The sequence below is a fragment of the Dermacentor andersoni genome, chromosome 7 (assembly GCF_023375885.2).
Source record: "Dermacentor andersoni chromosome 7, qqDerAnde1_hic_scaffold, whole genome shotgun sequence".
NCBI classification, from domain to species: Eukaryota; Metazoa; Arthropoda; class Arachnida; order Ixodida; family Ixodidae; genus Dermacentor; species Dermacentor andersoni.
In genome coordinates this window covers 159,151,279-159,163,851 of record NC_092820.1, presented here as the reverse complement: position 1 = coordinate 159,163,851, position 12,573 = coordinate 159,151,279, and the positions used below count along the sequence as shown (strand labels likewise).

The 12,573-nt window shown below is 43.9% G+C and overlaps 1 protein-coding gene across 1 annotated transcript in view; it reads right to left on the bottom strand.

The window, feature by feature from the left end:
• The window catches only part of LOC126533420 (methionine synthase-like), a 47,748-nt gene extending 38,956 nt beyond the window's left edge, over nt 1-8,792 (bottom strand). The window contains exons 1-10 of the mRNA XM_050180583.3: nt 8,566-8,792; nt 7,143-7,232; nt 6,202-6,271; nt 5,917-6,009; nt 4,782-4,888; nt 4,076-4,135; nt 3,370-3,464; nt 1,372-1,472; nt 1,182-1,243; nt 442-589 (exon numbers count right to left, since the gene is read on the bottom strand). Coding sequence (XP_050036540.1) covers nt 442-589; nt 1,182-1,243; nt 1,372-1,472; nt 3,370-3,464; nt 4,076-4,135; nt 4,782-4,888; nt 5,917-6,009; nt 6,202-6,271; nt 7,143-7,232; nt 8,566-8,754 — 1,015 coding nt within the window. The 5' untranslated portion in view covers nt 8,755-8,792. The remainder of the gene's footprint in view (nt 1-441; nt 590-1,181; nt 1,244-1,371; nt 1,473-3,369; nt 3,465-4,075; nt 4,136-4,781; nt 4,889-5,916; nt 6,010-6,201; nt 6,272-7,142; nt 7,233-8,565) is intronic.
• Nucleotides 8,793-12,573: the final 3,781 nt, after the last annotated feature.

Here is a 12,573-nt window from a genome sequence, read left to right as displayed (position 1 = left end):
ACAAGAAAAAAGTATAGTTGGGAGCGAAATCAACCAGACGCACTTTCCCTTTTGCTATATACACAGGCGAAAAGCGGTGGTAATTAGAAATTGCTGGGACAGGCCTTTATCCTGCAGTAGACATAAATGATGATGATGATGACGACGACGATGATTATGATTATAATGATGATGATGATGCAGGAAGGGAAGCTAAGGAGATACAGCAAGACTTCATTATACCGAAGTTAAAGGGGGAGCCTGAACTACTTCGCTGTATCCATTACTTCGTTATATCCATTATTGCATGTACTGCACTGTGAATCTCTATAGGGCTTTCAAGGGGAATTTCACTTACTTCGTTATATCAACTATTTCGTTATATAACGTTTCAAATATAACGAGTTTTCACTGTAGTAGGGAAGAATCAGAGTGTTCAAGACCTCGCAGCACAGAACTTACCGGACAGACTGAGGCAGCGTCTCCTCACTCCCACCGGTGGCGTCCTCGGTCGCAGACCCTTCACAGCATCTGCGATTGCGCGAACGTGTTCCGGCGTCGTGCCGCAGCAACCGCCCACCACGTTCACCAAACCACTCTCGACGAACTCCTGGAAAGAGTGCACCTTGTGTTGCCGACCTGCTTGGCACACAGACAAATGTTGTGGTCTTTACAGCAATAAAACACGTTGTGGGGCTAGTTGGCGCATGGCTTTCAAAAGATGAAGCGCCAACAGTGATAGCACACTATATAAGAAGGAACAAAGACAGGATAAGTCGCTTCCTTTGTTCCTTCTTAGTGTGCTGCCCTGTTGGCGCTTCATCTTTTTAAAACTTTACAGCAAGGCTGTTAAGGGAAGCGCCGCAACGTTTTTCGCGCGGCATCGTGCGAAGGCGTGGACGATATCGAATGTAAATGCGACGCAACGTGCGTCGCAGCCTCGACTTTGCTTTGAAACGTAATGATACATGATTATAAGTCATCTACTCTTTCCACTTGAGCAGAGAGCACGGAAGAGGGGAGGCGAGTCCATCCTCTCACTTCGACGTTTCCTAAGCCCCGATTAACACCGATTTCCCTCCGGCATCGAAATTAAACACCGAAAGACACCCGATTCAAAGGGTAAGAATAAGCATCGATGAATAAACCCAAATATTAAGAAAACTAAATACCGGAAACGCGAACCCCTATTCACAACTCACCTTTATACTGTCTGCCATGTCTTCAGGAGTCTCATCATATTCACCAAACTCGTTAGGCAAGCCTGCCAGGAGAGATGTCAATACAGTAAGCACGTGTGAGATAAATATGCGATGTGAAGCACACTTAAAGATCAACTGCAGTAGCTGGTTAAAGTATATGGCAGTGCACAAAACGACCGGTGAGTCTTACCAGCATTAGGGTAGCAGATAACGTATGCTTCAGTGAAAACAGACATGTTCTTCAAGTACGGACGCATCTCCTTGGCTCCAAGTGCGCAATTGAGGCCGACGCTGTGCGAAAAACATAACTCGTCTGAAGAAACAACATTTCGAGCAACAACAACACAAGTGTTCGTGCTATACCTTCACCATGTGGAAACAAAGGTTACATCTCTAATTGTACATGTGTTCATGTCATTCGGAACACCGTAGTATGCTGTTCCTGTGCATGACACGATATCATATATCATACATTAAAGCATGCGCAGATAGCGAATCCGTTTATATCGGTGAGACCGAAAATTTAAACAGACATTTGAAGCAGCACCAAAATAACACTAAGAAATGATACACGTCGAAAAACGCATTAGCGGAGCACTTACAGCCACTTGGACACGCCATTGAATGGGACAGCGCAAGCATCTTGGCCACCGACCGAAATATGTCACCACGTCTTCATTAGAATCACTCATCACTCAGACTGCTGACAGTGACAGCACCCACAACAAAATGGATGGCTACCTTCACTCTGTCTATGCGAAGTCACTTCGTCACACATTCAAGCGGGCATAGAATGTTCAAGCGGGGACCGCTTTCCATTTCTGTTTGTGAACAAGGCAACCGTACGGCCACCGAAAAGTCAGTTTCATAGTTTATTGGTCGGTGACAAGATTTATAATTGATGTACAGTTAAAACTCGATCTAACGAAACCCGATTTTACGAATTTCCAAATCTAAGGAAGAAATTTACATTCCCCGGCAGGTACCCATAGGGTTAAATGTTATCATCAACCCGAATTAGCGAAACAAACATTGCCGAACTCGATTTAACGAAGTTTTTCCTGAAATAAATGAGTAAAAGAAAGCGGGGATTTCCTACTAATTTTGACACAGACGGGTCGTTCCTCGAGCGTGCGCTCTAAAGATATCGCGTTAAAACATCTAGGCGCCATGGTCACATCTACAGCTTTATTTTGACGAGGCTGCACGTCGCACCCATGCACGGAACGGCCGACTCAACACCCCCTTGGCAGGGACGGCGGTGGTTGCTTTCGTTATTTAATGGTTTATGCGACAGAGGGATGGATTAGTGGCAAATACAATGCCACCGAAAAATTCCTTTCTCGATTTTACGAAGTTCCCGATTTAACGAAATAATTCTAGCAAGGTGATCACTTCGTTAAAATGAGTTTCAACTGTACAGCGACTTTACCGGGCCAGGCAGTTTTCTTTCAAACCTTTGGCTACCAATGTCCTCATGCACGCACTCGAAATCTTTGAAACACACACCTGTATACGTTAATTCCTTGTGCGTGCCTTCCTGGGTATGTATGTATGTATGTATGTATGTATGTATGTATGTATGTATGTATGTATGTATGTATGTATGTATGTATGTGTGTGTGTGTGTGTGTGTGTGTATGTATGTATGTATGTATGTATGTATGTATGTATGTATGTATGTATGTATGTATGTATGTATGTATGTACACCTGCTTGCGTGTGCGTACAAGCACTCGCACCGTTCCAAAGAACGTACAGCTCACCTTCAGAGTTGACTCGGTAATCATTTCACGCAAAACATGCTGCTTTTTGTACTTGCACTCAGCGCACGGTAGACTAGTGTGTTTATATGTGTGTAGCTTTACTTTGTATTATACTAGGGCGTTTCTTATTTTATTTGTTCTTATCGCTTTGCGTCATTATAGATACAAGTCTCCCAGACAGACAGCTCTGAAGTTTCCTATCTTCTCTCGAAATGATGATATAAATAAGTTTTCGCTTTCTCCATATTTACTTGAAACTATGTCATAACCAACTTACTTGAAGCTAAGTCTCCGTTTTACAAGATCAGCTCAGATTCTAAATTCTTACTCAACCACGCCAAGAGCTGTCCGTCATTTGGGCTTTTCCGCAATTCCCTCTCTATCAATGGTGAATTCGAACATATAGAAGACACGTGACATACCACAGAGGCTTTACGTGGCTGACGCTTAGCACGAATGCCTCGCACGTTTGGCCCGACAAATTTCGACCACTTTTGTCGACGATAGTCCCTGAAATCTGAAGCAAAAAAGCAGCAAAATAGAACATTAGGCCAAAAAAAAAAAGAAATTAACTGATTTTATTTGTTTCACGACGCATGACTGCACCAAATAGACCGATAGATGTGCATTATGGTCGTCGTTTGCATTTATTTATTTATTTATTTATTTATTGAGACTTCCGCCCTACAGGGAACATATAACAGAATTATTATTATTATTATTATTATTATTATTATTATTATTATTATTATTATTATTATTATTATTATTATTATTATTATTATTATTATTATTATTATTATTATTATTATTGCAATGACAGTCGAGTGCCTTTAGAACGAGGTTACTTATGTAGCAAATGATTTCGGAGGCCCTTAGTACCACGTTACGAAAGCGTTCGACTGTATTATTATCACTGTTTCTTGAAGAAGGGGTCCCGTCAATTAACCACGCGCGATGCATATATTTCTCTCCAAGAATAAGACAGCATGTACACGATGGCACTGACAAACGTTAGGAATAAGCGTTTGCGACGACATAGCGAATATTCTCACGCTGCATTTTACGGACGTCTCTAACCTCGCCGTGACTATGCGAAAAAAAAAAGCGTTTTTATACAACACTTACAAATACAGGGAGGCTTTTTCCAGTTGCTTCGAAGTACTCTTGAATCGCGAACAAGGCCGCCTTAAGAGAAAAGACAAAAAGAAAAGAAAAATAAATCAATTAAAAAAACGAATAAAGAACTTGGAGATGTTGATGCAAACTTGTTAATATGCTCATGAGTACTTTTCCACAATTGAAAGTAAGAGCCATATGGAGTTATAAGAAACTTGCGAGCGATTTCAAACTATATAGGCAACTTGAGGTCGCTCAAGTCTGTGCAACAAGTTAGAAATTTCTTCTGTCGCCAATAGCGTAGCCCAACGGAGATTTTATTCTTTTTTTACAGTTGTTTTTTGGAAACATCTTCATTCCACGATGTCACTTTCATTAGGTATATCGCACAGAAAATAACTGATCAGTTAATGCCAGATTTGTATTTTTCTTGCACAATGGCGCCTGCATAGTTAACGAAAGCAGTGCAACATTTATGCAAGAAGCTCAGACGGCCGTCAGTCTATTTATTCTTGTTTTGAAAACACGTGACGCCAAATTATCAAAATTATCCGTTGCAAGACACATGCCGTGCTTTCAAACGTGTCCTGTCATGCGTGTTCAGCGTGCGCGGGGGTGTCGTGGGCGCGCTGACACCGCGCAACCAAAAGACTAACGACACAAATCACCGAGGAAAGCGGAAAACGAGCAGTGGCTCTATTGACAAGTCTGTTACCTTGCTGTTGGCCGTGTCAAAAACAGTCTCGACGAGAAGCACATCGACGCCTCCGTCAACGAGGCCGCGCACTTGTTCCACGTAGGCAGCGCTCAGCTCGTCGAAAGCTGCATGCACGTCACAGAAATTGCTGTCACGTGATAGGCCTGGTCGTTTCTTACACGCCGTGTCGCCACCACCACAGCACCCGCTATAGGCGCCAACCATGCCAAGCGAACGCGATTCACGTGACCGCCCTACAGTGAAGGCAAACGCAGCGACGCGCTAGAACAATGCCTGTGTGCCGTTCCACTCAATTTGAAGGTTTGAAGGTGCTCACTTACATAGGCTTAACGCAACTGCATTAAAATTGTCTCCTCGCTGCTCATTTTTTTACAAGATCTACGAGATGCGTCCGCATTGGTTGCCCTGGACCTTCCCAATACTGGAGTGTCGGTTTTTCAGGAGGCCTTAAATCAACGCCAAGTCGGCATTGACACGGGGTGTCCCGTTTGTTCGACACGAACGCAATCTCGATCCTTTCGTTGTGAGCTTCCGGGAGAACGTTTCCGAGCCGACATACGACTATACCGTAAGTATAAAGGTTGGGCGGTATTTTTTTAGCGTTAATTGGCACAAGTAAAGGTGAACGCACTTCGTTGCATGTCCTCCCCATCCACCCGCCATGAGCAACGCTCTCACGTCGCTGCCAGATTCTGCGACATAAACATCGCCTGTGAGGAATCGCACCTCATCCAGACAATCTCCCAAACGTTGAGTGACACCGACGCTTGATATATTGCAATGCGGCTCGTAAATCAAAATCAAATGTTCATACTGTGCGCAATAGTCGAAGTGAAGCCGAGCTTCAGAAGATGAGGTTACTACACCGGCGTTCTCGTAAACCTGTACTGTACAGTCTCAGTTTGTCTTTTATCCTTAATTTGCGCTCAGACTTACTTACTTTAAACACATATGAACTCGTCCTGCAGTGCGTATGCTGCTTAGATATCTACAATAGCGTTTTCATTTGTCTTCACTCGGGCCCTCTCCCTCCTTCCACTCCCTTCGCTTTACACCGACTTATACTCTCCTCACAGGCGACTTCAAAGTGTTCAGGCCTGCTGATACTACGACCGGCCACCTCGATACGTACATACGTTGCGCTCATCCGGTCGGTCGACGTACGGAGATATCGACAGTGTCCGGTTGGTCGGTCCCATCGCCCCGCACACGAACCTTGGCAGGCCTGAAATTGAGTGTTAATAGAGAGCTTCAAATTCAGCAGATTCAGCGAAGGCGTAAGCAGATAAAACTTCGACAAGTTTTAGGCAAAGTTAGGCATTTGACGTTATTCGTAGCGAAACAAGTCTGCATCAGGTGCAATGAACAAGAGACAAAAGAAATGCGGCAAGGACGCAGAACGAAGTTTTACACTGACCTGTTTGTGCTTCGACCTGTTGGCAGGCTTGCCGGGCTAACCTGGCGCCTTCCACATTCAGACAGTAGGCCTAACCGTGCAACACAAGAGAAAATGTCCAGCTCCTTCACCACTGATATATAAATTAACCATTCTTTACGTGGTAGTCAACACAAAGTCTCGGTAGCACACTATAGTCCGCAACGTTGCAGTAAGAAGCATATAGCATAATGTGCTTCTTTAACTGTTTCATATTTAGGAGAACCGCGGTAGTTCGAACTGCTTATTCTAACCAATATGAACTGATACAGTGTAGTGAAGTTCTATAGACTCCTTTTATTTCGTGAAGTATATAGTCTGTCTGTAACAGCTTGTGCATTTACGATATTGCAATTTCGATTAACTGTAGTGTGTTTATAAACTTTCTGTAAACCCGCTGGTGCGTGGGCTACAACAGACCGAAGAAATAGACTAGCTAACCACTTTATCCAGCAGACAGCACATTCAGTTTACATAGCCAAGTGGAAAAGTCTAAGACAGGGTAGTCCACGAGTATTGCCTCGTTCCTAGACCCTACCATTTCTGGGTTCCTTTTTAACATAGGTCTACAATAGGTCAGCAGACAATCCACAAATTATCCAGATTTATTTTTATAAGGACGCAGACACACATTCGACATGCAGTTTAACTGGTACATTTTGCCTACAGCTAAATGGTAGCGGTCTTATGTCCCAAATAAGGCAAGAACAACGAATTACTGGCCGAACATCTTAGCACCTGATAGGTACGTGTGAAGTCGTTACATGAAAGTTGTACGCCATCTCATTGGCACCTTCCTCAATACGTCATCTGCGCCCGCGCACAGTAGGTTAAAATTAGCTGCCCAGTATTACTAAAGTGTAAAAAGAATATTTGTCTAAGCAATGTTCAGACGAAATCAGTACGTAAGCGCACAGGCTTACCAGGTGGCTCAGTCCGTAATCAGCTTGGGCCACGGATGTCGAACTGAAAGTGTTTGTCTCCACGAAGTCAGCGCCGGCCTCCAGGTAGTGCTACCAAAGCAAAGAAAGAAAGAAAGAGAGAGAGAGAGAGAGAGAGAGAGAGAGAGAGAGAGAGAGAGAGAGAGAGATGAAACGCGGCGATCAGTTACTGTGACACGTGAAACAGGTCAAACACAATGACCAATGCAGTTCCATGCACAAGTTGACGTTTACACAGATGAGTGAGAGAGACATTTATTACGGTAGAAAAACTATATGTTTAAAATAGCTGAATGAAATGTGGCCTAATTCAACATACTGTTTTGAAGACGGATGAAGGCTATACTGAATGCGAAAAAGAGAGAGAAGAGAGAGAGATGCAAATGAGAGAAAGGCAGGGAGGTTAACCAGAGTTAAAGCCTCCGGTTTGCTACCCTGCACTAAGGCAAGGGAAAGGGGACGTAAAGAGAAAGAAGAAGTGTTGTTATAATACAGCCTCAAGCCCGGAGCTCCTTTTCTATCTTTCTTTTTTTTTTCCGATTATTCGGAAGAGAACTCAAGAAGTCCAGACCTTTATATGTTTACATTACTAGAGAGAGAGAGAGACGGGTACAGGAATGCAGGGATGTTAACCAGTCAATAGTCTGGTTGGCTACCCTACGCTGGGGGATGGGAGAAGGGGAAAAGAGAGAAGGGAGAGAGAAGGTGTAGATACGTGTACGGACAGCACTTGAGTTAAAGCTGCTCGCGCAAACCAGAAGTTCTGAGAAACTAAGCGCAAGATTTCTAATCTAGTCTCGAGGCGTACCGTATGGCCTTGCGTGTGCACGAACGAAAAACATATTGTTGTATGTTCGCCCAATGTGCCCATCTATTCTGATCCCTCAGTTTCTGGTGTTCTCTTTTCCTGCGTGCACGTTAAGTTGCACATTGTACGCCTCTGACAGGTTTTTGTGACGACATACGTCTGTGTACAAGCGGTGTCGATATATTCTAAAATCTTACAGCCGTGCGCTCCGTCCTCTTGTGGTACTGCATAGATTATTTGTGTTCAGTGAGTCCGCGTGCGCATTAAGCTTGTATATATATGTACATGTGTGCTTTCGGTGTTCGTGTCTTCTTGGCCGCGCTTTGGAGATGTTGCCTTATCGAAAGAAGCCATATGCTTCATAACTCAATATCCAATAATCCAATATGTGAGCGCATGAGATCGAAGATATGTATGCTCTCATAAATAATATGCAATTATGGGACATGGAGATTATAGTTTTTCTGACAGAGTAAGAAATGCACCGATTTGTGTATTCACAAAAGTCACACTTTGTGTACCTCCTGCACTGAACAATGTATGTACGATCACGACGTACAGCAGGAGTGAGGTGTATGTAAATCTTGTGCACGCTACCTTGTGTATCTCCGTAACGACGTCGGGCCTAGTCAGGTTGAGCAGGTCGTTGTCGCCTTGCAGTGACCTTTCGTGATTGGCGAACTCGGAACCCCGATACGCCGCCTCGTCGAGACCGAACTGCTGAATCATCGTGCCCATGGCGCCGTCCATGACCATGACTCGCTTCCTCAAGGTATCCGTGATCATGGTCGTCCTGTCTGCTCTCAGTGCGTCATTGTAGGGGACGCCTGCAAGAAAGGGTGGTACATCTCATTCGCTTTCTTGGTCTACGAGTCCATGGCGGGGAATCGGCACGTCAAAGAACACCAAAGAGCCAACCGCAGTGACTGCTGCCAGGTGGTCTGTAGACCACGTGATACGCGCTAACGGCGTGTGTAGGTTTTATTTTCGGTCTGTGGAACGCCGCCGTCTTATGCTGTTTACACGACTAACTTCCCAGTTTCGTGCGAAGCGACGTGAAACATTTTAGTTAAACACTTAAGGAGTCTGCACAACCATTTTCAGCATGCGTGCGAATCAAGCGTAGTATTATGCAAGTACATCTGCGCTGGTTGTATGTTGCTGTTAGAAAATGCCCGCTCTAACAACCCATAAGGGCGGCACTCCAACGCCTCTGTAAAGCTAGAGAACATTTTGCAGAGGCGTCGGACTTACGTCATTATGGGCTGTTAGTCGATGGGCTTATCAATAAACTTTAAGATGAGATTGTAGCGGTTTAGAGCATCTTTCTTTTTTTTTTGTTCGCTTTTGAGGGCTGTTTTGTTTCGCTGCTACCTTACATATACGTATCATAATCAGTTGTACCAATTGCCGATACTGTTGCACTGTATATAGACAGGCGTTAATTTTGGCCAGATTAGTATATTGCACTGCCGGCGTACCATACAAGTGAGTCTCATCGTGATCTTCGACCTGGTAAACCAAAAAAATGAAAGAAAGAAGAAAACACATAACGGGTGGTGACGCGACGGTGAAATTTCAGCACTACCCCTTCGTGACGTCATGAATGCTGACCGCGCCTGCTCGTGGCTACCGATTGGTTTCTCAATAAAGACAACATTGCTAGCATGATTAAACGTAAAACCATCTGGCACCTTCCTAACGCAGAAAAAGGGGGGAGGGAATATTTAAGATTTCCCCATCTTTATTAAAAAAGAAAACAAACAGTAAAATTAATGACGTCACATTGACGTCATCAGCGATGCGGTCCTGGTGCAAAATTTAGGGAAGTTTTAACCTTTGTTTTCTACGCTTATGATCAGTATTCCACATTGCGCTTTCGAGATGCGGATAGGGAGGCATAAGAGAACGTTGCGTGTAACACCACATTTGTAAGCGCGAGAAAAATGTGAAAACATGCGTAATAGGGACCAATGCGGTAAATTGATAGTACCCGCATACATGCCTGAGAGTGAAACTCCGCCGTCGTCCATGCTAGGGTTGAAAATCTGGGGTGGACACAACGTGATGAACGGAAAGCGTGCCTCCCCGGACAGTTGCGTCGACAGTCAGCTCTACTCGTAGAAGTAAGCGCGGGCAACACACAGCTGCGTCGCTTCGCGCTCCTTTTATCTCCTTATCTTTCAAGCGAAAAGGAGACCCGATGATAACGGTGAGAGAAAGACGCTTTATCGAATGAAAAGAAAATGAGAGGAACTCGACGGCATTCCTTCTCTTCAGGCTGAATCACGATTGGATGGTTACAAAGAAGAAGAAAAAAAATAAAATTGACACAGGGAACTTGAGGAATGGCGGCAGTTGTGTTCTTATGATCCAGTAGCGGATCGTAGAACCAGGCACTGTTTTTGTACAATTCGATAGCCTATAACTCGTTAATGGCATTTTAATTCGCCCCCCTTACAACTATGTGCAAATAAACCTTAAGTTGGAAAGGACTGCCGAAAGCTTAATTAGGAATAAGGAAACACTGGTAGGTTATATACATAGTCTCAACTTCAGTTAGAGCGTTGTAGAACACGTTGATAAACCCATTACTTCAGCGTCTCCGACAAACTCTTGTGTCTCTCTCCAAAGAGGGAAGGAGTCAGAAATGAAGGCGCCCGTTTTTATGCGAAAGCATTATATGCCCCATTACGCGAAAATCCGGTGTTGTAGTCGGCGGCGTGACCGAACGATGGTACCGAAAATGGCCGACGGCAAAGAGTAAAAGCCCATTATGAAATGTTCGAATTGAGGTCAGGCTTCCCAGGGAGATTCCCGAAAACAAAGTAAATTAATGCCTCTGAAAAGAAAATTAGGTAAATTTCGGTCTGGGTGGTAATCGAACCCGGACCTCCTGGGTGCGAGACGAGCAGGCTTTCTCGACGGCTCCACAGTTCTGGTTGACTTAAAGACGTGCATAGTGCGTGCGTCATTGCACACATGACGTCACAACTACCTGGCTGACTAAACGTGTGACGTAGTGCTTGCGTCACTGGGCGCGTGACGGTGCAGCCAATGGGCAGGAGGTGGCGCAACGTCACGAGTGTATAAAGTTAGCGTATTAACTAAAAAAAAATTAATGTCCAATTCAAGGCCGCTGAGCGGTCCTTCGACTTATGAACTCCTCGTGGGCAAACGAGCGCGTTGAGAGAGAAGTTTGCGCTTGGTGTGTGTCCTTCTTCTCTTACGACCGTGTCTTTTTTTGTTGTTGTTGCGCAATAACACTTGAGTAATGGATTACCAACTTGCCCGGAATACGGCTCTCATTAGGCGCGTTTCCATTTGGCCTTACCAAGGCGCAGTCAAAGCGTAGGCGAGAGCTTACGCGGACAAGGAACGCGCAGAAAAAAGAAAACAGTTTTACCAAAGCGACTATACACGTAAGCAGTATTATGTGTCTCTGCCGAATTTTTTACGTTCCAAGAACTTACTACAGCCGTAAAGAGCTACTCAAAAGCTAAACACTCAAGTTTCGTTCGTGCATTTCTTAAAAACATCTACGCCTCTCTAAATTATGCACCCTCAACTTATGCACAAGCTGTTCGCTAAACTAAAAAATTCGTCTTTGGTTGGCTGGATATCGGACTTTCTTTCCCAGCGTTCGCAATATGTTTCAATTCTACTAACTCACCCTTGGTGCCTGTTTTTCATCAGAGGTTCCCCAAGGCTCAGTACTGGGTCCTCTATTATTGCTGCTTTAAATTAATGATCTCCCCCTACACACCTCAGTTAAAATATGCCTTTTTGCAGATGGCTGCGTTTTATATCATACCATTAAATCTCCTACTGATCATGTTGCCATTAACAATTATTTTGCCGACTTTTGTAACTGGTCCAAAGCATGGCAAATGAATATCAACTTTTTCAAAACTGTCTCCATGTCCTTTACACGACGCTCATCCTCTTCCTTTGCCTTTACCAATATTACTTTAAATAAGGTCTTCGAATTCAAATATTTAGGTATCCTACTAACACACGATTTGTCATGGTCGAAACACATTGATGTCAACTGTAACAAGGCCCTTAAAAGACTACATTACTTACATCGTATGCGGCATCTTGCTCCTCAAGAAACTAAACTTTTTATAAAAACCATCTTTCGCCCCATCCTCAAATATGGCTGCATTGTATGGAATCCATACAAACATTGTGACGTCAAAAAACTAGAATCAGTGCAAAAAAATGGAGTCGTTTTGTTTGTAGGAGATATGACAAGGAATTTTCACCGTCTAACTCTCTTCCCCTGCTTGTTCTCACTCTCCTTGCAGAGCGTCGCAAACTTCAATGCCTAAAATACCTTCACACGTTAATTCTTCTCGCCTCTCCTCTCTAGATAACTATTTGACATGTTCCAAGCCCTCATGTACGAGGAGTCACAATGCTCTAAATATCTCAACCTTTTTTCCCACACTGATTCCTTTAAACAGTTTTCTTTTTTTCCATCAACAATTGAAGTCTGGAATTCATTAGCGGGCGACATCTGTTCACTACCAATGAAACAATTCACGCAAGCTTGTTTATAAATGTTTATGCGTTTGTTGCTCATCCCACTCCTGCAATAGC